This window comes from Bombina bombina, chromosome 3 (genome assembly GCF_027579735.1).
Source record: "Bombina bombina isolate aBomBom1 chromosome 3, aBomBom1.pri, whole genome shotgun sequence".
Taxonomy (NCBI): domain Eukaryota; kingdom Metazoa; phylum Chordata; class Amphibia; order Anura; family Bombinatoridae; genus Bombina; species Bombina bombina.
The window spans coordinates 660,050,524-660,073,837 of NC_069501.1; the positions used below are offsets into that span (position 1 = coordinate 660,050,524).

At 42.9% G+C, this 23,314-nt stretch overlaps 1 protein-coding gene across 1 annotated transcript in view; it reads left to right on the forward strand.

The window, feature by feature from the left end:
* SCML2 (Scm polycomb group protein like 2) overlaps nucleotides 1–23,314 on the forward strand; it is a 787,256-nt gene that overhangs the window by 217,832 nt on the left and 546,110 nt on the right. The window contains exon 5 of the mRNA XM_053707393.1: nucleotides 12,158–12,246. Coding sequence (XP_053563368.1) covers nucleotides 12,158–12,246 — 89 coding nt within the window. The remainder of the gene's footprint in view (nucleotides 1–12,157; nucleotides 12,247–23,314) is intronic.

Consider the following 23,314-nt stretch of genomic DNA (forward strand, 5'->3'; position numbering starts at 1 on the left):
TGGCAGTCAGTCCCCAAGGTCGAGGGAGCGGTTTCTACTTTAAACAAACGCACCACTATTCCCATAGAGGATAGTTGTGCTTTCAAAGATCCTATGGATAAAAAATTAGAAGGTTTGCTTAAAAAGATGTTTGTTCAGCAGGGTTACCTTCTACAACCCATTTCATGCATTGTCCCTGTCACTACTGCCGCATATTTCTGGTTTGATGAACTGCTTAAGGTGCTCGATAGTGACTCTCCTCCTTATGAGGAGATTATGGACAGAATCAATGCTCTCAAATTGGCTAATTCTTTCACTCTAGACGCCTCTTTGCAATTGGCTAAGTTAGCGGCTAAGAACTCTGGGTTTGCTATTGTGGCGCGCAGAGCGCTTTGGTTGAAATCTTGGTCGGCTGATGCGTCTTCCAAGAACAAGCTACTAAACATTCCTTTCAAGGGGAAAACGTTGTTTGGTCCTGACTTGAAAGAGATTATCTCTGATATCACTGGGGGTAAGGGCCACGCCCTTCCTCAGGATCGGCCTTTCAAGGCAAAAAATAGACCTAATTTTCGTCCCTTTCGTAAAAACGGACCAGCCCAAGGTGCTACGTCCTCTAAGCAAGAGGGTAATTCTTCTCAGGCCAAGCCAGCTTGGAGACCAATGCAAGGCTGGAACAAGGGAAAGCAGGCCAAGAAACCTGCCACTGCTACCAAGACAGCATGAAATATTGGCCCCCGATCCGGGACCGGATCTGGTGGGGGGCAGACTCTCTCTCTTCGCTCAGGCTTGGGCAAGAGATGTTCTGGATCCTTGGGCGCTAGAAATAGTCTCCCAGGGTTATCTTCTGGAATTCAAGGGACTTCCCCCAAGGGGGAGGTTCCACAGGTCGCAGTTGTCTTCAGACCACATAAAAAGACAGGCGTTCTTACATTGTGTAGAAGACCTGTTAAAAATGGGAGTGATTCATCCTGTTCCATTAAGAGAACAAGGGATGGGGTTCTACTCCAATCTGTTCATAGTTCCCAAAAAAGAGGGAACGTTCAGACCAATCCTAGATCTCAAGATCTTAAACAAATTTCTCAAGGTCCCATCGTTCAAGATGGAAACCATTCGAACTATCCTTCCTTCCATCCAGGAAGGTCAATTCATGACCACGGTGGATTTAAAGGATGCGTATCTACATATTCCTATCCACAAGGAACATCATCGGTTCCTAAGGTTTGCATTCCTGGACAAACATTACCAGTTCGTGGCGCTTCCTTTCGGATTAGCCACTGCTCCAAGGATTTTCACAAAGGTACTAGGGTCCCTTCTAGCGGTGCTAAGACCAAGGGGCATTGCAGTAGTACCTTACCTGGACGACATTCTGATTCAAGCGTCGTCCCTTCCTCAAGCAAAGGCTCACACGGACATTGTCCTGGCCTTTCTCAGATCTCACGGCTGGAAAGTGAACGTGGAAAAGAGTTCTCTATCCCCGTCAACAAGGGTTCCCTTCTTGGGAACAATTATAGACTCCTTAGAAATGAGGATCTTTCTAACAGAGGCCAGAAAAACAAAGCTTCTGGACTCTTGTCGGATACTTCATTCCGTTCCTCTTCCTTCCATAGCTCAGTGCATGGAAGTGATCGGGTTGATGGTGGCGGCGATGGACATAGTTCCTTTTGCGCGCATTCATCTAAGACCATTACAACTGTGCATGCTCAGTCAGTGGAATGGGGACTATACAGACTTGTCTCCGAAGATACAAGTAAATCAGAGGACCAGAGACTCACTCCGTTGGTGGCTGTCCCTGGACAATCTGTCTCAAGGGATGATGTTCCACAGACCAGAGTGGGTCATTGTCACGACCGACGCCAGTCTGATAGGCTGGGGCGCGGTCTGGGGATCCCTGAAAGCTCAGGGTCTTTGGTCTCGGGAAGAATCTCTTCTACCGATAAATATTCTGGAACTGAGAGCGATATTCAATGCGCTCCAGGCCTGGCCCCAGCTTGCGAGGACCAGGTTCATTCGGTTTCAATCAGACAACATGACGACTGTTGCGTACATCAACCATCAGGGGGGAACAAGGAGTTCCCTAGCGATGGAAGAAGTAACCAAAATTATTCTTTGGGCGGAGTCTCACTCCTGCCACCTGTCTGCTATCCACATCCCAGGAGTGGAAAATTGGGAAGCGGATTTTCTGAGTCGTCAGACATTGCATCCGGGGGAGTGGGAACTCCATCCGGAAATCTTTGCCCAAGTCACTCACCTGTGGGGCATTCCAGACATGGATCTGATGGCCTCTCGTCAGAACTTCAAAGTTCCTTGCTACGGGGCCAGATCCAGGGATCCCAAGGCGGCTCTAGTGGATGCACTAGTAGCACCTTGGACCTTCAAACTAGCTTATGTGTTCCCGCCATTTCCTCTCATCCCCAGGCTGATAGCCAGGATCAAGCAGGAGAGGGCGTCGGTGATTTTGATAGCTCCTGCGTGGCCACGCAGGACTTGGTATGCAGATCTGGTGAATATGTCATCGGCTCCACCTTGGAAGCTACCTTTGAGACGAGACCTTCTTGTTCAGGGTCCGTTCGAACATCCGAATCTGGTTTCACTCCAGCTGACTGCGTGGAGATTGAACGCTTGATTTTATCGAAGCGAGGGTTCTCAGATTCTGTGATCGATACTCTTGTTCAGGCCAGAAAGCCTGTGACTAGAAAGATTTACCACAAAATTTGGAAAAAATATATCTGTTGGTGTGAATCTAAAGGATTCCCTTGGGACAAGGTTAAGATTCCTAGGATTCTATCCTTCCTTCAAGAAGGATTGGAAAAAGGATTATCGGCAAGTTCCCTGAAGGGACAGATTTCTGCCTTGTCGGTATTACTTCACAAAAAGCTGGCAGCTGTGCCAGATGTTCAAGCCTTTGTTCAGGCTCTGGTTAGAATCAAGCCTGTTTACAAACCTTTGACTCCTCCTTGGAGTCTCAATTTAGTTCTTTCAGTTCTTCAGGGGGTTCCGTTTGAACCCTTACATTCCGTTGATATTAAGTTATTATCTTGGAAAGTTTTGTTTTTAGTTGCGATTTCTTCTGCTAGAAGAGTCTCAGAATTATCTGCTCTGCAGTGTTCTCCTCCTTATCTGGTGTTCCATGCAGATAAGGTGGTTTTACGTACTAAACCTGGTTTTCTTCCAAAAGTTGTTTCTAACAAAAACATTAACCAGGAGATTATCGTACCTTCTCTGTGTCCAAAACCAGTTTCAAAGAAGGAACGTTTGTTGCACAATTTGGATGTTGTTCGCGCTCTAAAATTCTATTTAGATGCTACAAAGGATTTTAGACAAACATCTTCCTTGTTTGTTGTTTATTCAGGTAAAAGGAGAGGTCAAAAAGCAACTTCTACCTCTCTCTCTTTTTGGATTAAAAGCATCATCAGATTGGCTTACGAGACTGCCGGACGGCAGCCTCCCGAAAGAATCACAGCTCATTCCACTAGGGCTGTGGCTTCCACATGGGCCTTCAAGAACGAGGCTTCTGTTGATCAGATATGTAGGGCAGCGACTTGGTCTTCACTGCACACTTTTACCAAATTTTACAAGTTTGATACTTTTGCTTCTTCTGAGGCTATTTTTGGGAGAAAGGTTTTGCAAGCCGTGGTGCCTTCCATTTAGGTGACCTGATTTGCTCCCTCCCTTCATCCGTGTCCTAAAGCTTTGGTATTGGTTCCCACAAGTAAGGATGACGCCGTGGACCGGACACACCTATGTTGGAGAAAACAGAATTTATGTTTACCTGATAAATTTATTTCTCCAACGGTGTGTCCGGTCCACGGCCCGCCCGGGTTTTTTTAATCAGGTCTGATATTTTATTTTCTTTAACTACAGTCACCACGGTACCATATGGTTTCTCCTATGCAAATATTCCTCCTTAACGTCGGTCGAATGACTGGGGTAGGCGGAGCCTAGGAGGGATCATGTGACCAGCTTTGCTGGGCTCTTTGCCATTTCCTGTTGGGGAAGAGAATATCCCACAAGTAAGGATGACGCCGTGGACCGGACACACCGTTGGAGAAAGAAATTTATCAGGTAAACATAAATTCTGTTTTTTACTGGTAAGGAGTGAGGCTTCACTGCCTATTCTGGCACATGATATTTTATAGTTACTGAGAAAAAAAAAAGCATTGGTGTTAGTGGGGCCGGGGACTTTTACCTTGAATATGCGATGCGTCTCAGACAGTCTCTTCAGTCCACTCCTTTCAATTTCGCGCCGCTGGGATAATCAAGCAAGCCTTTAGTGAAGCCAAACCTGCCGCCCTAGGCGTACTCATAGCTCTCTCACACTAAGGGCATGTGTTGTTTTAAGAAGGATCAATAAAGTATTCTTTTAACTGCTGCTCCAGACGTTGTGTTCTGTTTTGTCTTTCATAGCAGGCTTCTGCAATCAGCGTGTGCACTGTCCCAGAGTCAGTGGGCGGGGCCAAAGGTAACCGACTGTTCACACATTCGCTCCATAAGACGCACAGACATTTCTCCTTATTTTTGAGGGGGAAAAAAGTGCGTCTTATGGAGCGAAAAATACGGTAACCTATATCAAATTTCATAGACCATTCATATAATATATCTGTTTCCCTTTTACTTAAAAAGCCAGATCCCCCCCCCCCCCCCCCCCCCCCCCCCCCTTTAAAATCCAATTAGTATCTAATTGTACACTAAATCAGTAATGGTAAGGGGGGAGGCTTAAGTAGCCAATAAGAAGGAAAGCTAACGTAAAGTCAAAATTAAACTTTCATGATTCGGATATAGCATGCACTTTTAAACAACTTTCCAATTAATTTCTATTATCAAATTTGCTTCTTTCTCTTGGTATCTTTTATTAAAGAGTAAAACTATGTAAGCTCTTAAGAGCTCAGCAGTGTGCACGTGTCTTTAGTACTATATGACAGCAGTGTTTTGCAACATTATTTGTAGCTTTGTTATACAATGTTGCAAACACTGCTGCTATAGAGTACTAACGATACGTGCACACTCCAGAGCTCCTATGAGCCTACCTAGTGTTACTCTTCAATAAAAGATACCAAGAGAACGAAGAAAATTTGATAACAGAAGTAAATTGGAAAGTTCTTTAAAATTGCATGCTCTATCTGAATCCTAAATGTTTAATTTTGACTTTCTTGAATTTTTGACACTGCAGTCCTGGGCTTCTCTCTGCCGCAATCTTGGTAAAAAAAAGTGAGATTGCACTATTTCTGCATGCCCCACGAGTGGGGCACTGCAGAAATAGAGTTGCAGAGTTACTGATGCAGAGGGGCCCACTCTGTGGCCCTCTCTGCATCGGACAACGGTGGTGCCGAATGTTGGTGGTTGGGAGAATAAGGTTGGAGGCGGGTAGGCGGCCCATCGCGGGAGGGGGTGGGATCGCTACGCCATGCCATGCCACGCCACGCTACGCCACGCTACAGGCAAGGAAAAAAAATGCTGAGTCAGTGAGGGGGGGCAATGAGGGGGATCCTATGTGGGATCTGTTGAGGGAAAGGGATCTGGGAGGGGGAGGGGGGTATGGTAATGAGGGGGGGCAGCTACACTACAGAAAAATTGGGTGAAATAAATATAAATGAGGTCAAACTGGGTACTGGCAGACAGCTGCCAGTACCTAAGATGGCAGCTAATAGGTAGAGGGGAAGGGTTAGAGAGTTGTTTGAGGGGGGGGACCTACACTGCAGAAAATATATATATAAAAAAATGATATATATATATCTATATATATATATATATATATATATATATATATATATATATATCCTTTTATTTCCTTCCTAAGATAGGGAGAGTCCACAGCTTCATTCCTTACTGTTGGGAAATACAACACCTGGCCACCAGGAGGCGGCAAAGGCTTAAATATCCCTCCCACTTCCTCATTACTCCAGTCTTTCTTTGCCTTTCGTCACGTTAGGAGGTGGCAGAGAAGTGTCAGAAGATTCGGAGAGTCTTGAAAAAGAGTATCTACCCTTCGAGAAAGGACTGGAGTTTTAAGTAGTCATGTCAACCTCTCAGTGAGAGTATTGATGAAAGTTAGAGTCTGGAGATGTAGGGAAAGTTTTTTCTGCAAAACCATCCAGACTACTGCTAACAGCTCCTAAACAATTAGTGCTGCCTGCTTTCTCTCACTCAAGTCCATGTCAGGAGCGCTGCTATAAGACTGTCACACTTGAGAGGCTGTGTTCTGTTTCACAGCATGGATCCTGGAGGTAAGATTGTTTCAATTTGTACACATAAAACGCTATAACAGGGTCACAGTGTGGCTTCTTTATACCTTGATAGGATCCAGGGTTAATATCGTCTGAAGGGGGTTTATAGAACAGTTGGGGTTAATTAATCAGTGTATTAATTTTTTACATGCTGCTTTGTGTGATTTTTTTCCTTGGGCTGATAGACAGTGTGTTTTTGGCTGGAACAAACAGGTTTCACATTAAGTTTCACTTTCGTTTTTTAAAGTGTTGCACAGCTCCTATTACTTGCTATACTTGTAATAACAAGGGAAGTACTGTCTTACACTCCATGTGACCGGGTGTGGTCTATGTTCATTTCCTCCATTCCGGATGAGACTTGAACCTGAGGAGAGCGTTTCCTCTGTTAACTGTCTGGGTCTAGGAGGTGGTGAGAACCCCAGCCATTGGGAGTATAAAGTTGCAGTTTTCTATAATAATAATAATAATAAAAAAAGAAAACATTTTTATTTGTGTCCTTCTGTGGGTATAACCTGAGCTATGGAGGACTCTGACATGTTGGAAGGTACTCCTTCTGTACTAGATCATACCTGTTGTGAGGAGGCTGTGGTTTTGCCACCTACTCAATTATGTTCCACATGCCTAAACACCGTTATAAAGTCTAAGAAGGGAAACAAGCCTGCTAAGGCTCTTAGTCCCTCTGTGCCGTCTACCTCTCAGGACTCGGTGTCCCATGAGATTACTACCCTTGCTACTTTATCCACTCCACATGCAGTTTCCCATAGCACATCTAATCCTCCATCCAGAGTGGGCCTTCTTCCTGCAGACTTTGCCGTGCAGTTACAAACGGAGATGCCTGAGGCCCTCAGTGCATTACCTTGCTCTAAAAAGCGCAAGAGAAATGTTAAATATAGCTCTCCTGACCCGGAGTCATCTAAATATCGGATTTAGCTTCTATATCCCAGTTATCAGATGATGAGTTAACCTCTGTAGCTTCAGAGGGGGAACTTTCTGGGTCAGAGTCCTTAGCGTCTAAGCCTCCTGCTGCGGAGGAACCATCCTTTAGATTTAAAATTGAGCACTTTCATTTTTTTATTAAAGGAGGTTCTTTCTACGTTAGAGGTTCCAGAGGCCGTGCTGCCCGAAGAACCTATGATACCTAAATTAGACAAACACCATCCTTTTGTCTTGTGGAAGAATTCTCGGAGTCCCTTCTCTTTCTTCTTCGATCACATGGATGGAAGATAAACTTGGAGAAGAGTTTTTTTATCCCAAGTACCAGGGTGGAATTCCTGGGTACTATAATAGACTCCATATTCATGACGATATTTCTAACAGACCATAGACGTTGCAAACTAACTTCGTAATGTCTTGACCTACGGATCTCCTTAAGTCCCTCTGTGGCTCAGTGTATGGAGGTGATTGGTCTCATGGTGTCCTGCATGGACATCATTCCTTTTGCCAGGTACTGTCTCAGACCTTTACAACTGTTCATGCTGAGGCAGTGAAACGGCGATCATTCAGATCTGTCTCAACAGATTGTATTAGACAGCTGGACGAAAGAATCACTCTCTTGGTGGCTCTGTCCCAAGGGACATGCTTCTTAAGACCATCCTGGGAGATTAGGACTACAGACGCAAGCCTATCCGAATGGGGAGCTGTTTGGGGTGCCAAGAAGGCACAAGGGTTGTGGAATCAGGAGGAGTCCTCCCTTCTGATCAATATTTTGGAACTACGGGCAATCTTCAAGGCCTTGGAGGCTTGGCCACTTCTGGGTTCGTCCTAGTTTATCAGATTCCAATCAGACAATATAACCTTGGTGGCTTACATCAATCATCAGGGGGGAACGAGAAGTTCCTTGGCGATGAAGGAAGTTTCTCAGATTCTGGAGTGGGCAGAGACGCACAGCTGTTCGCTGTCAGCAATCCACATTCCGGGTGTTGACAACTAGGAGGCAGATTTTCTCAGCAGGCAATCCTTCCATCCAGGGGAATGGTCTCTCCATCCTGATGTGTTTGCAGAGATATGCAGCAAGAGGGAGACGCTTTAGATAGATCTCATGGCGTCCTGTCTCAATACCAAGCTACCCAGGTACGGGTCGAGGTCAAGGGATCCCCAAGTGCATCTCAGAGATACACTAGCATTGCCCTGAAGGTTAAAACTTATATATCTTTTCCTCCATTACCGCTTCTTCCTCAAGTGGTGGCCCGCATCAAGCAGGAGCAGGTATCAGTAATCCTGATTGCTTCATCGTGGCCGCAAAGGTTCTCAGATCTAGTGGGGATGTCCTTATCTCCTCTGTGGAAGTTAACTTGTCGCAGAGACCTGCTGATATAAGGTCCATTTGTTCATCAAAATCTAGATTCTCTGAGGCTGACTGCGTGGAGATTGAATGTTTAGTCTTAGCCAAGAGAGGTTTCTATGAGAGTGTCATTGATACTCTTATGTAAACTAGTTATTTGGCGTATCTACCACAAGGTGTGGAGGACCTACTTATTCTGGTGTGAAGAGCGTGGTTTTTCCTGGCACAGGGTTATGGTTGCCAGGATCTTCTCTTTTCTCCAGCATGGGCTGGAGAAGGGCCTTTCTGCTAGTTCCCTGAGGGGACAGATTTTGGCCCTATCAGTTTTATTGCACAAGAGACTGGCTGAGCTTCCAGACGCGCAGTCCTTTGTTAAAGGGACACTCAGGTTTTATTAAATTTTAATGATTCAGATACAGCATGTCATTTTAAACAACTTTTTGCAATTTACTTCCATTAAAAAAAATGTGCACCGTCTTTTATATTTGCACTTTTTTTGAGTCACCAGCTCCTACTGAGCATGTGCAAGAACTCAGACTATACGTATATGCATTTGTGATTGGCTGATTGCTATCACATGGTACAGGGGGAGTGGAAATATACACAACTTTAAAATGTGTTAGAAAAGAATCTACTACACATTTTAAATTCAGAGTAAATGCTATTGTATTGTCTTGTTATCTTGCATTTGTTGATTATGCAAATCTGCTGTGTTTACTGGTCCTTTAAGGCTTTGATTAAGATCAAACCTTTGTTTAGATCTGGGGCTCCTCCTTGGAGCCTAAATCTTGTTCTTCAGGTTTTGCAACAGGTTCTGTTTTGTCTTCTGCATTCCGTTGACGTTAAATTGTTATCTTGGAAGGTTCTCTTTTTATTGGCTATTGCTTCTGTGCACAGAGTTTTTGAGATCTCTGCTTTGCAATGTGTGCCCCATTATCTGATTTTTTCATGGAGATAAGGCAGATTTAAATACTAAATTAGGTTTTCTTCCTAAGGTTGTGTCAGATCGCAACATCAATCAGGAGATTTATTCCTTGTGTCCTAATCCTTCTTCATCGAAGGAATGCTTACTTCACAGTTTGGATGTGGTTAGCGCCTTGAAGTTCTATCTTCAGGCTACTAAGGAGTTTAGACAATCTTCCTCTTTGTTGTCTTTTCGGGGAAGCGTAAGGGGCAGAAGGCTACTTCGACTTCCCTTTCTTTTTGGTTGAGGAGTGTCATCCGCTTAGCTTACGAGACAGCGGGACATTGTCCTCCTGAGAGGATAACCTCTTATTCCCCTAGGGCAGTGGCTTCCTCTTGGGAATTTAAGAACAAGGCCTCTATGAATCAGATTTGTAAGGCGGATACCTGGTCCTCCTTACATTCTTTTTTTTAATTTTACAAGTTTGATGTTTTTGCTTCGGCTGAAGCAGCTTTTGTGAGAAACGTTTGCAGGCTGTGGTGCCCTCAGAATAGGGTCCACCTCTTCCTTTTTGTTCCCTCCCGTTATTCATTCAGCGTCCTCTGGAGCTTGGGTATAGTTTTCCCAACCGTAAGGAATAAAGTCATGGACTCTCCCTATCTTAGGAAGGAAAACATAATGTATGCTTACCAGATAAATTCCTTTCCTTCTGCATAGGTAGAGTTCACGGCCCACCCGTTTTTTCTTATCTATTGGTGGTCCCCTATTATTTATTTTATACTTCTGGCACCATTTATACCCTAATGTTTCTCCTACATTTTTTGTTCCTTCTGCAGAATGACTGGGGTAATGAGGAAGTGGGAGGGATATTTAAGCCCTTTGGCTGGGGTGTCTTTGCCTCCACCTGGTGGCCAGGTGTTGTATTTCCCAACTGTATGGAATGAAGCTGTGGACTCTCCCTATCCGGAAGGAAAGGAATTTATCTGGTAAGCATAAATTATGTTTTAATACTGGCAGACTTTCTGTCAGTATTTAAGATGGGGGTGACCATTGTGGGTTGGGGGAGGGAAGAGAGCTGGTTGAGAGGGATTAGGGGGGATCAGGGGGTGGGATGTGTCAGGTAGGAGGGTAACCTATACACTAAAGCTAAATGTAACCATACCAGTTACCTAATTAGCCCATTCACTGCTGGGCATAATACAAGTGCAACAATAGTGCAAACAAAGCAATGCCAAAGCCATATAAGTCTGCTATTTCTGAACAAAGGGGATCCCAGAGAAGCATTTACAACCATTTGTGCCATGATTGAACACGTTGTTTGTAAATAATTTCAGTGAGAAACCTAAAATTGTGAAAAGTTTCTGTTTTTTTTTATTTAATCGCATTTGGAGTTGAAATGGGGGCATGAAATATACCAAAATGGGCCTAGATAAATACTTTGGGTTGTCTACAAAAAAATATATAGTTTTGATAGGTAAATATAAAAAAGGCTCTATTTCTGTTAAAATGTAGTGATGGCAAAAATGCTCTGGTCTTTTGGGCAAGCTTTTGTCTTAAATGCCCAGTCCTTAAGAGGTTAAAGTCTGAAATTTACCATCACTTTAAAGAATTTATTATGCCAGAAATTCACCCATTCCATAATTTTTGGATCTTGGGGCAGACCCAAAAACTTTGTATGGTATCTGCTTTAGGGAATTGACATGTATTACATTTTCATTATACTAAGACACCAGCTTTAATTTCTGCGGTAGCTCCCCTCAGTGTTCCCGGGCTTTTATCTCTGTCTGGAGCCTCTGTAACTAGATTTCAACTATAACAGCCGGGACCTAGTTCTAAACAGATTCTAATCTGATTTTCAGTGCCTGCCAATCCCAGGTAAAGGATGAGTAACTATACAGGAGCTGCCAGGGGCTACTTAAGGGCATCTTTATTATTTCTGGGGGCTATAAAACTGATTTAATTGGGAGATTATGTAAGTGTCTGAGAGAGGGATTTATAATGTAGAAGGCTCTTTACCAGGTTTTCTCTGTACTGTTTATTATATTAGGTGTCATTGTATACTGTTATATAAGTACAAACGTGGAACAAAATATTTCTGTTTCCACTGATATTTCCATAGAGGAGTCAGTTACTGATATCCCTCTATATACATATATATCTTTATTTTGATGAAGTACCAAGTGGTATCACTAATAAGGAAGAGGTGCGCTAGGAGTATAATAAATAATAAATATGAAAATAATAAAATAGTAATATAAAAATAAATAAAAGAAAAATGGCACACATGAACTATCCATGTCTAGATGTGAAAAACTTTTAAAATGCACTGAGATAAGAGGCGGCCTTTAAGGGCTTAGACATTAGCATATGAGCCTACCTAGGTTCAGCTTTCAACAAAGAATACCAAGAAAATAAAGCAATTGTGATAATAAAAGTAAATTGGAAAGTTGTTTAAAATTGCATGCCCCATTTGAATCATGAAAGTTTAATTTTGACGCTACTGACCCTTTAAAATTGTGTGCTCTATCTGAAAGTTTAAATTTCACTTTACTGTCCCTTTAACATTACTCTAATCTTCCTAACTATATCACGCCCCTCAAGTATGTCATTTGGAAGTGAGTATCTAGAAGGCAGCAGCATGTAGAGCCATATAGTAACTGTTAGTGCCAGGATACATTGGAGATTGTGGCTGCCAATATCACAGTCATAATTTTTATGTATACTGTATATGATGCTATCTTTTGCTATTTTTTTTACTTTTGAATTCCACAGGGTTTCAGATGAATGCCTCCTCTTGGCCAATGTTTCTCTTAAAGACTTTGAACGGAGCTAAAATGGCACCAGCATCATACTTTAAAAAGGTAAGAATAAAAATAAAATCTATTTATATAATAAATCATATGCAAATTATTTTAATTCTTTTTATTGAGAGATTGTTAAAACATTAGTCACAGAGATGACAAGATGAATTCAGGAATTTCACAAAGTTCAGATACTAGTGAATAAAAGTGATACACAGATCACAAAGACTTTTTCAAAGTAGTCAACTGTAACAGTGATACACGTATCATTAAACCAATATGATCCTGTCAAGTTCATTTCTTAGGCTTTTAATATATTTAATAGCAACAATTTCAACAATAAGCAAAAGTAAGTTCTTAAAGATTACAGTTAAGTCAATATTAGACTAGGATATGGCAAAACAGAAAAGAGATAGGGGAGAGTGAAAAAGAAATACCCTCACATGGCACAAGTACACATATTCCTTTCCCAAATACCCTGTCTATTAAACGTCATGCAACTAAATTCCACAGTTTCACCACTACCCTGTATCATAGAATCCATTTTCCTTTTAAGGAGGCCAAAAGCATGTGTTCTGATTGCAGTAAGGCAAATGCGCATTTATGTATGAAAAGATAATTAATTATAAAAATAAAAAAAAATTTGAAAAAAGCTAATATGTGTGATTCTGGTGGTAAAAGTAGAAAGGAGCAGCAGCTTCTTAGGTTGCAGGATGTGATAAAGGTTTCATTAGGAGCGACTGCTGTGATTATCAACAAGTTTATATTATTTGACCAACTAGCTTGAGGTTGATGTTACTAGCTCAGTGATTCACAGCAATTCTACATGCCATAGTATTGTTTTTGTCAATATACTGTCGTGGGTAAAAGTGTGGCATAGACCTATGAACGAGCCAATGGCAGACTGTGTTGTGGCCATCACTGAGATATTGCTTTAGCAATATTTCTAACGGATACCTTTTACAACCCCAGGGTCTTAAGACACTTTGAGATTGGCATAGCCCATTTTTTCAGAATTTAGGCTATCAGATATCACAGATATGCTTGGGGTATATTTCATTCAACATAAACCCGTTAGAATATTCAAAATATTTTAGCAACACTCTTTTTGTATATTCTTCTGATATCTTTTGGATGATTTCATAATGTACTCCAAGGGGTCCCAAAATGCAAAAAAAATAGTTTGGGGACCATTGTAATAGCTTTAATAGGGAGGTTACTGAATCCTTTAAAACATGATGTCCTCTATTCGAAACTCCTGATCAACTTGTTGGCAACTTGACAGATCTGTAACATTTGAAACATGGACATTAAACAATGATTTTATTATATATTGGAAATTTGCCTTTCTTTCCTATGACATGGAGAGTCCACAACGTCATTCCAGTTACTAGTGGGATATTTAATTCCTGGCCAGCAGGAGGAGGCAAAGAGCACCCCTGCAAAGCTGTTAAGTGTAACTTCCCTTACCCATAATCCCCAGTCATTCTCTTTGCCTCTGTCAATGGAGGTTGTGCGAAGTTGGTGTCTGAATCTATTTAATCCTTTTATGGGTACTCTTCCCTGCATGCAAGGATTGGGGTCTACCTGTGTCCATGTCAATCTCTTAAGTAAAAGTAGTGGTGGCTTTTAGCAGTTAAAAGGCGGCGAGGTAGTCTTTGCTTTACTTTAACATTTTGCTACCCTTTGCAGAAAGCCAGAGTTAGTTACTCTGTTCTCTCTTTTACTACAGGTCCATGACAGAGATGTGAAGTGCCTGTCAACACCTATGTAGCAACATCTGTCCTGCAGCTGGATCTAAGGTAAGTGCTTTTTCCTTCTGTTATGTGTGATCAGTCACGGGTCATCATTACTTCTGGGATATATCTGCTCCCCTACAGGAAGTGCAAGAGGATTCACCCAGCAGAGTTGCTATATAGCTCCTCCCCTCTACGTCACCTCCAGTCATTCTCTTGCACCCAAAGACTAGATAGGAGGTGTGAGAGGACTATGGTCGATTATACTTAGTTTTTATAACTTCAATCAAAAGTTTGTTATTTTACAATAGCACCGGAGCGTGTTATTACCCTCTCTGGCAGAGTTTGAAGAAGAATCTACCAGAGTTTTTATTATGATTTTAACCGGAGTAGTGTTAAGATCATATTTGCTGTTTCTCGGCCATCTGAGGGAGGTAAAAGCTTCAGATCAGGGGACAGCGGGCAGTTGAATCTGCATTGAGGTATGTAGCAGTTTTTATTTTCTGAATGGAATTGATGAGAAAATCCTGCCATAACCGTTATAATGACATGTATGTATACTCTACACTTCAGTATTCTGGGGATGGTATTTCACCGGAATTACTCTGTAAAAGTACATTAAACCTTTTAATTGGTATTTTTCATGTTAAACGTTTTTTGCTGAATGTAGAATCGTTTGCATTTCTGAGGTACTGAGTGAATAAATATTTGGGCATTATTTTTCCACTTGGCGGTTGCTTGTTTTTAATTATGACAGTTTCGTTTCTCTCTCACTGCTCAGCTTGCAGAGCATGAGTGTATGAGGGGAGGGGCCGTTTTTGGCGCTCTTTTGCTACGCATCAAAAATTCCAGTCAGTTACTCTTGTATTTTCTGCATGATCCGGTTCATCTCTAACAGGAACTCAGGGGTCTTCAAACTTCTTTGAAGGGAGGTAGATTCTCTCAGCAGAGCTGTGGAGACTTAATATAGTGACTGTGATTTAAAAACGTTGCTCTGTAATTTTTATGTTTCAAATTTAATTAGTTTTACTTTACTAATTGGGAACAAACCTTTGCTAAAAGTTTGTGTTGTTTTTAAAGAATTGATGCTTTAACTGTTTTTCAGTTCATTATTTCAACTGTCATTTAATCGTTTAGTGCTTCTTTGAGGCACAGTACGTTTTTGTTAAATAAGATTGTTACCAAGTTGCATGTTTATTGCTAGTGTGTTAAACATGTCTAGATTCAGAGGAAGATACCTGTGTCATTTGTTCCAATGCCAAGGTGGAGCCCAATAGAAATTTATGTACGTAACTGTATTGATGCTACTTTAAATAAACGCCAATCTGTACAAATTGAACAAATTTCACCAAACAGCGAGGGGAGAGTTATGCCGACTAACTCGCCTCACGTGTCAGTACCCTGCATCTCCCGCCCTGGAGGTGCGTGATATTATGGCGCCTAGTACATCTGGGCTGCCATTACAGATAACATTACAAGATATGGCTACTGTTATGACTGAAGTTTTGGCTAAATTACCGAACTAAGAGGCAAGCGTGATCACTCTGGGGTGAGAACAGAGGTGCGCTGATAATTCTAGGCCATGTCTGATACTGCGTCACAGCTTGCAGAGCATGAGGACGGAGAGCTTCATTCTGTGGGTGACGGTTCTGATCCAAGCAGATTGGATTCAGATATTTCAAATTTTAAATTTAAATTGGAAACCTCCGTGTATTACTAGGGGAGGTCTTAGCGGCTCTTAACGATTGTAACACTGTTGCAATACCAGAGAAATTGTGTAGGTTGGATAAATACTTTTGCGGTACCCGGCGAGTACTGACGTTTTTCCTATACCTAAGAGATTAACTGAACTTGTTACTAAGAGTGGGATAGACCCCGGTGTGCCGTTCTCACCCCCTCCAATATTTAGAAAGATGTTTCCAATAGACGCCAACCCCGGAAAAACCCCACGGGACTTATGGGCAAACGGTCCCTAAGGTGGAGGGAGCAGTTGTCTACTTTAGCTAAGCGAACCACTATCCCGGTGGAGGGATAGCTGTGCTTTTTCAGATCCTATGGATAAGAAATTAGAGGGTTACTTAAGATAATGTTTGTTCACAAGGTTTTATATTACAAACCCCCTTGCATGCATCGCGCCGATTACGGCTGCGGCAGCATTTTGGATTGAGTCTCTGGAAGAGAACCTTAGTTCCAGCTACGCTGGACGACATTACGGACAGGCTTAGAGTCCTTAAACTAGCTAAGTCATTCATTTCGGAGGCCGTAGTACATTTAACCAAACTTACGGCTAAGAACTCAGGATTCGCCATTCAGGCACGTAGGGCGCTGTGGCTAAAATCCTGGTCAGCTGATGTAACTTCTAAGTCCAAATTACTTAATATACCTTTCAAAGGGGCAAACTTTATTTGGGCCCGGTTTGAAAGAAATTATCGCTGACATTACAGGAGGTAAGGGCCACGCCCTGCCTCAAGACAAAGCCAAGCTAAGGCTAGACAGTCTAATTTTTCGTCCCTTTCGGAATTTCAAAGCAGGAGCAGCATCAACTTCCACTGCACCAAAACAGGAAGGAGCTGTTGCTCGTTACAGACAAGGCTGGAACCTAACCAGTCCTGGAACAAGGGCAAGCAGGCCAGGAAACCTGCTGCTGCCCCAAAGACAGCATGAAACGAGGGCCCCCGATCCGGGACTCGGATCTAGTGGGGGGGCAGACTCTTCTCTCTTCGCCCAGGCTTGGGCAAGAGATGTTCAGGATCCCTGGGCGCTAGAGATCATATCTCAGGGATACCTTCTAGACTTCAAATTCTCTCCCCAAGAGGGAGATTTCATCTGTCAAGGTTGTCAACAAACCAGATAAAGAAAGAAGCGTTTCTACGCTGTGTACAAGATCTGTTATTAATGGGAGTGATCATCCGGTTCCGCGGATCGGAACAAGGACAAGGGTTTTATCTCAAACCTGTTTGGTGGTTTCCCAAAAAAGAGGGAACATTTCAGCCAATCTTGGATTTAAAGATCCTAAACAAATTCCTAAGAGTTCCATCGTTCAAAATGGAAACTATTCGGACAATCTTACCCATGATCCAAAAGGGTCAGTACATGACCACAAGTGGATTTAAAGGATGCTTACCTTCACATTACCGATTCACAAAGATCATTACCGGTATCTAAGGTTTGCCTTCTTAGACATGGCATTACCAGTTTGTAGCTCTTCCATTCGGATTGGCTACGGCTCCAAGAATCTTCACAAAGGTTCTGGGTGCCCTTCTGGCGGTACTAAGACCCGCGAGGGAATTTCGGTAGCTCCGTACCTAGACGACATTCTGGATACAAGCTTCAAGCTTTCAAACTGCCAAGTCTCATACAGTGTTAGTTTCTGGCATTTCTAAGGTCGCAATGGATGGAAAGTGAACGAAAAGAAGAGTTCTCTTTTTCCTCTCACAAAGAGTTCCATTCTTAGGGACTCTTATTAGATTCTGTGGAAATGAAGATTTATCTGACAGAAGACAGATTAACAAAGCTTCTAATGCATGCCGTGTCCTTCATTCCATTCAACTCCCGTCAGTAGCTCAATGCATGGGAGGTGATCGGCTTAATGGTAGCAGCAATGGACATAGTTCCCTTTGCACGTCTACATCTCAGACCGCTGCAATTGTGCATGCTAAGTCAGTGAATGGGGATTACTCAGACTTGTCCCCTACTCTGAATCTGGATCAAGAGACCAGAAACTCTCTTCTATGGTGGCTTTCTCGCCACATCTGTCCAGGGGGATGCCATTCCAGCAGGCCGGACTGGACAATTGTAACAACAGACGCCAGCCTACTAGGTTGGGGGCGCTGTCTGGAATTCTCTGAAGGCTCAGGGACAATGGAGTCAGGAGGAAAGTCTCTACCAATAAACATTCTGAATTAAGAGCAGTTCTCAATGCCCTTCTGGCTTGGCCCCAGTTAAAAACTCGGGGGTTCATCAGGTTTCAGTCGGACAACATCAAGACTGTAGCGTACATCAACCATCAAGGAGGGACAAGAAGCTCCCCTAGCAATGATGGGAAGTATCAAAGATAATTCGCTGGGCAGAGTCTCACTCTTGCCACCTGTCAGCAATCCACATCCCGGGAGTGGAGAACTGGGAGGCGGATTTCTTGAGTCGCCAGACTTTTCATCCGGGGGGGAGTGGGCGGAGGTCTTTGCCCAAATACTTCGACGTTGGGCAAACCAGAGATAGATCTCATGGCGTCTCTCGCAGAACGCCAAACTTCCTCGCTACGGGATCCAGGATCCAGGGATCCGGGAGCGGTTCTGATAGATGCTTTGACAGCACCTTGGAACTTCGGGATGGCTTATTGTGTTTCCACCCTTCCCGCTGCTTCCTCGATTGATTGCCAAAACAAACAGGAGAGAGCATCAGTGATTCTAATAGCGCCTGCTGGCCACGCAGACTTGGTATGCAGATCTAGTGGACATGTCATCCTGTCCGCCTTGGTCTCTACCTCTAAGACAGGGACCTTCTGATACAGGGGTCCATTCAAACATCAAAATCTAACTTCTCTGAAGCTGACTGCTTGGAAATTGAACGCTTGATTTTATCAAAACGTGGTTTTTCTGAGTCGGTTTATTGATACCCTGATACAGGCTAGGAAGCCTGTTACCAGAAGGATTTACATAAGATATGGCGTAAATACCTATACTGGTGTGAATCCAAAGATTACTCCTGGAGTAAGGTTAGGATTCCTAGGATATTGTCCTTTCTACAAGAAGGTTTAGAAAGGGTTTATCGGCTAGCTCATTAAAGGGGACAGATCTCAGCTCTGTCCATCTTGTTACACAGGCGTCTGTCAGAAAATCCAGACGTCCAGGCTTTTTGTCAAGCTTTAGCTAGGATCAAGCCTGTGTTTAAAACTGTTGCTCCCGCCATGGAGTTTAAACTTAGTTCTTAACGTTTTACAGGGTGTTCCGTTTGAACCCCTTCATTCCATTGATATAAAATTGTTATCTTGGAAAGTTCTGTTTTTAATGGCTATTTCATCGGCTCGAAGAGTCTCTGAGTTATCAGCCTTACATTGTGATTCTCCTATCTGATCTTTCACTCAGACAAGGTAGTTCTGCGTACTAAACCTGGGTTCTTACCTAAGGGTAGTCACTAACTAGGAATATCAATCAAGAGATTGTTGTTCCATCCTTGTGTCCAAATCCTTCTTCAAAGAAGGAACGTCTTCTACACAATCTGGATGTAGTTCGTGCCCTCAAGTTCTACTTGCAGCAACTAAGGATTTTCGACAAACGTCTTCCCTGTTTGTCGTGTACTCTGGTCAGAGGAGAGGTCATAAGGCTTCGGCTACCTCTCTCTCCTTCTGGCTTCGTAGCATAATTCGTTTAGCCTATGAGACTGCTGGACAGCAGCCTCCTGAAAGAATTACAGCTCATTCTACTAGAGCTGTGGCTTCCACTTGGGCCTTTAAGAATGAGGCCTCTGTTGAACAGATTTGCAAGGCTGCAACTTGGTCTTCGCTTCATACTTTTTCCAAATTTTACAAATTTGACACTTTTGCTCTCTTCGGAGGCTATTTTTGGGAGAAAGGTTCTTCAGGCAGTGGTTCCTTCTGCATAATGAGCCTGCCTATCCCTCCCGTCATCCGTGTACTTTTGCTTTGGTATTGGTATCCCAGAAGTAATGATGACCCGTGGACTGATCACACATAACAGAAGAAAACATAATTTATGCTTACCTGATAAATTCCTTTCTTCTGTTGTGTGATCAGTCCACGGCCCGCCCTGTTTTTTAAGGCAGGTAAATATTTTTTAAATTATACTCCAGTCACCACTACACCCTTGGCTTCTCCTTTCTCGTTGGTCTTTGGTCGAATGACTGGAGGTGACGTAGAGGGGAGGAGCTATATAGCAACTCTGCTGGTGAATCCTCTTGCACTTCCTGTAGGGGAGCAGATAATATCCCAGAAGTAATGATGACCCCGTGGACTGATCACACAACAGAAGAAAGGAATTTATCAGGTAAGCATAAATTATGTTTCCTTCTAGGTATTGAAGGACAACAGCACTTAAGAGGTTAATCCTCTTTTGGATCCTATTTAGGACATATAACATGTTTTTATCAAGGATACTTATTCAGGACAGATATAAAAAATAGGACATAGATGGGGGGCGGAGCTTGGCCGGTTCTGTGAAATGGCAGCCTCAGACAATAGCTCCTAGGCCCACGCTGCCCAAACCCGACCGATTAGCCAACAATATAAAAAAAAATAATTCTACACTAGAGAGTCCCCTCTTCCCCCTAGCACCTAAAGAACCTGGGCGGATAGGAGCTGGACACAAACAGCCGAAGTCACGATCTAGCTGGGCCACAACCACACCACAGATTGTCAAGCTCCAATAGTAATATCGCGGCCATCACTCAATCCGCACACTGCGCAAGACGCCCTGCTGTGACCGAGCGGTATAGTACATACATCCGCCTGTGGAGGATCCCCTGGAAGAGCATTAACGGCCTGTAGAGAGGCCCGTAACGGATGGGCCCCACTTAGTACTTCACTTAGCGTGAGTAAGCAAGCCAGACAGCCGCTCACACAGGGGATAACTAATAAACCTGGCCACAATTACCAGACACCTAACCATCCCCTGCTCACAGAAACGGAGGGACATAAATAAAAATAGCTCCTCTCCAAATAATAATATCTATTGCATATTATAGGAGATTTTATTAAGATAACCTGATAATAAAATAAAAAGATCCTTTTGCCCTCTCTAAAACATACATGGCAAGGAGAGAGGTATAAACAAGGAAAAAAAAATTACTACATTAAAAGAAGGGAGACAACCTTTATAAAGAGGGTCTAGTAACTGGGGGCCGACAATTTTGCAGAGCCAGAGTCACACAGCACTGCAGAAGCTTACCCCCTATACCACTGGAATAAACTGAACTATAACAGCTATAAACCTGCAGTATACTTGGGCCCATTAAGGCACCATAATAAACAGTGCAGCCAGCAATTGTGGGCTAAGCTTTTGCAGCATCATTTCCTTTTATCCAAGTGCCTTACCCACCGGTTTTCTAAGTGGTTCAGCTAGTCCACACGCAGAGCTCCCAATCCATCAAAAATAATTGTAAATATCGAATTTCTATATGCTTCTAAGTCCCAGCAATATACAGATCATGCCAGGTCGCAAATCTAACAAGCCTGATGGTGCATCAAATTCCAGAATGCTACAACAATATCTAAAACCAATTGATCCCAGTTTGGCCTCTTCTTCCACTGCTCTAAACAACAATCTGCAACTGGATCCACCACAGGCCCAACCCTCTCCAACACTAAACTCCATAGGACTCACGCAGAAGATCTATTACCACTTCACACCAAAGATGACATCAAGGAAATAATTGTCAGAGGTTAAAACCTGGTATGGTGATTTGAAAAGAGACTTGACAAGAGTGACGCAAAGAGTCGTCACTTTGAAAGAAAACCATAACGCAATGGACAATGACATCCAACATATATCCTGCCTGATTTATGAACTAGATGAAACTATTCACCACCTTCTGGAGAGAGTGGAGGATCTAGACAACATGGAAGGAGAAACAATCTCTGGATACGTGGAATACCAGAGACCATTCAACCAGCAGCTTTGGAGGGTTGCCTCCAAGCGTTATTTCGGACAGTTAAGGGGGATAATAGTGCACCAGATTTGATCTTTGAAAAAGCGCATTGCGCACTTTGGTGCTAAACCTCCACCTAAAGCACCCCCAAGAGATGTCTTTATCAAGCTAGTTTACTTTAAAGACAAGGAAGAGATCCTGAAACATTCCAGGCAGAAACAAGATATCACGCACGCTGGTAATCATATCCAAATATTTGCAGACCTCAACCCCATCCACTCTACAAAAAAAGGAGAGAACTCAACTACATCACCACTATCTTACGGAACAGAAAATTGCCTACAGATGGGCTTTTCCAGTCAGCCTTATTGCAACCAGAGGAAATATCACGGCCGTCTTCAAGACCAAAGAGGACCTACCCCACTTCTGTGAAGCTTTACAGATTTCCATTTAACCACCAGAATTCCCAAGACGTGCAAATGCTGGCCCTCATCCACCTGGCCCAGATACTGAAAGACACCTACCTGGGACAGGCACCACAACGGATCATATGGAATCTGGACTGTCTGCTGACTGTTCACATTTTCCTGACTGAGGGCACTCTCTTTTTTTTTTTTTTTAATAATTTTTTTATTGAACATCCATATTAAAAAACAAGAATCACATATATAAACAGTAGCCGACATAGATGTTTCTCTTGTAAGGTGTATCCAGTCCACGGGTTCATCCTTTACTTGTGGGATATTCTCCTTCCCAAGAGGAAGTGGCAAAGAGAGCACACAGCAGAGCTGTCCCATATAGCTCCCCCCTCTAGCTCCACCCCCCAGTCATTCTCTTTGCCGGCTCTAAGCAATCGGAAGGGTAAAGTGAATGTGGTGTTAGAATTGTAGTTTTTATTTTCTACAAGCAAAAGTTTGTTATTTTAAATGGGTACCGATGTGTACTATTTACTCTCTAGCAGAAAGGAGATGAAGATTTCTGCAGGGAGGAAGATGATTTTAGCATGTTGTAACTAAAATCACTGCTGTTCCCACAAAAGGACAGAGGAGTACAAGAAAACTTCAGTTGGGGGGAACGGTTTGCAGGTTAGGCCTGCAATAAGGTATGTTCAGCGCCATTTTTTTCTAGACAAGACTGTGATAATGCTGGAAAAGACTGATAATATCCCCATGAGGGAAGGGTAAGCTGTATTCAGAGACTCAGTAAGGAATTGCAAGCTTACAAAACAGGGCTAGTTTATGCTGGTTGACACTACTTAAAGTAAAACGGTTTTTTTATTGAAAATATTGTTTTTTGAGACACTTTGAAGGTTCCTTTGGGTTTCTTTCAGGGGTTGTTACCCACATGGCTATTATTAAAGCTCTTAGGAGTGTTTCTTTAGGCCTCACAGCACCGGAGTAAGGTGGGAGGGGCCTAATTTTGCGCCTCAGATGCGCAGTTAATTTTTGACTAGACGTTCAGCTGTTTCACATGGAGGGTCCTGCTGCAGTTTGAGGGCCTATAAGAAGCTTTTTCCCCCACAAATCTGGTTCCTAAGGGGCAGGTAGGGCCCACAGCAGAGCTGTGGCAAGGTGCTGAAGGTTTTTTAACCGGTTTGTTGGCTTACTGTCGATCCTGTTTGGGCATTAAGGGGTTAATCGTTTTTATTGCTAGTGGTGCAATCTTACTAATGCTTTAGGTACATACTGTAAAAATTTTGAAAAGTTTGCTGCATTTTTCACTGTTTGGAAAAATTGTTTGCCCTTTTTATCTGTTAAAGGCACAGTAACGTTTTTTTCAAAGTGTGTTTT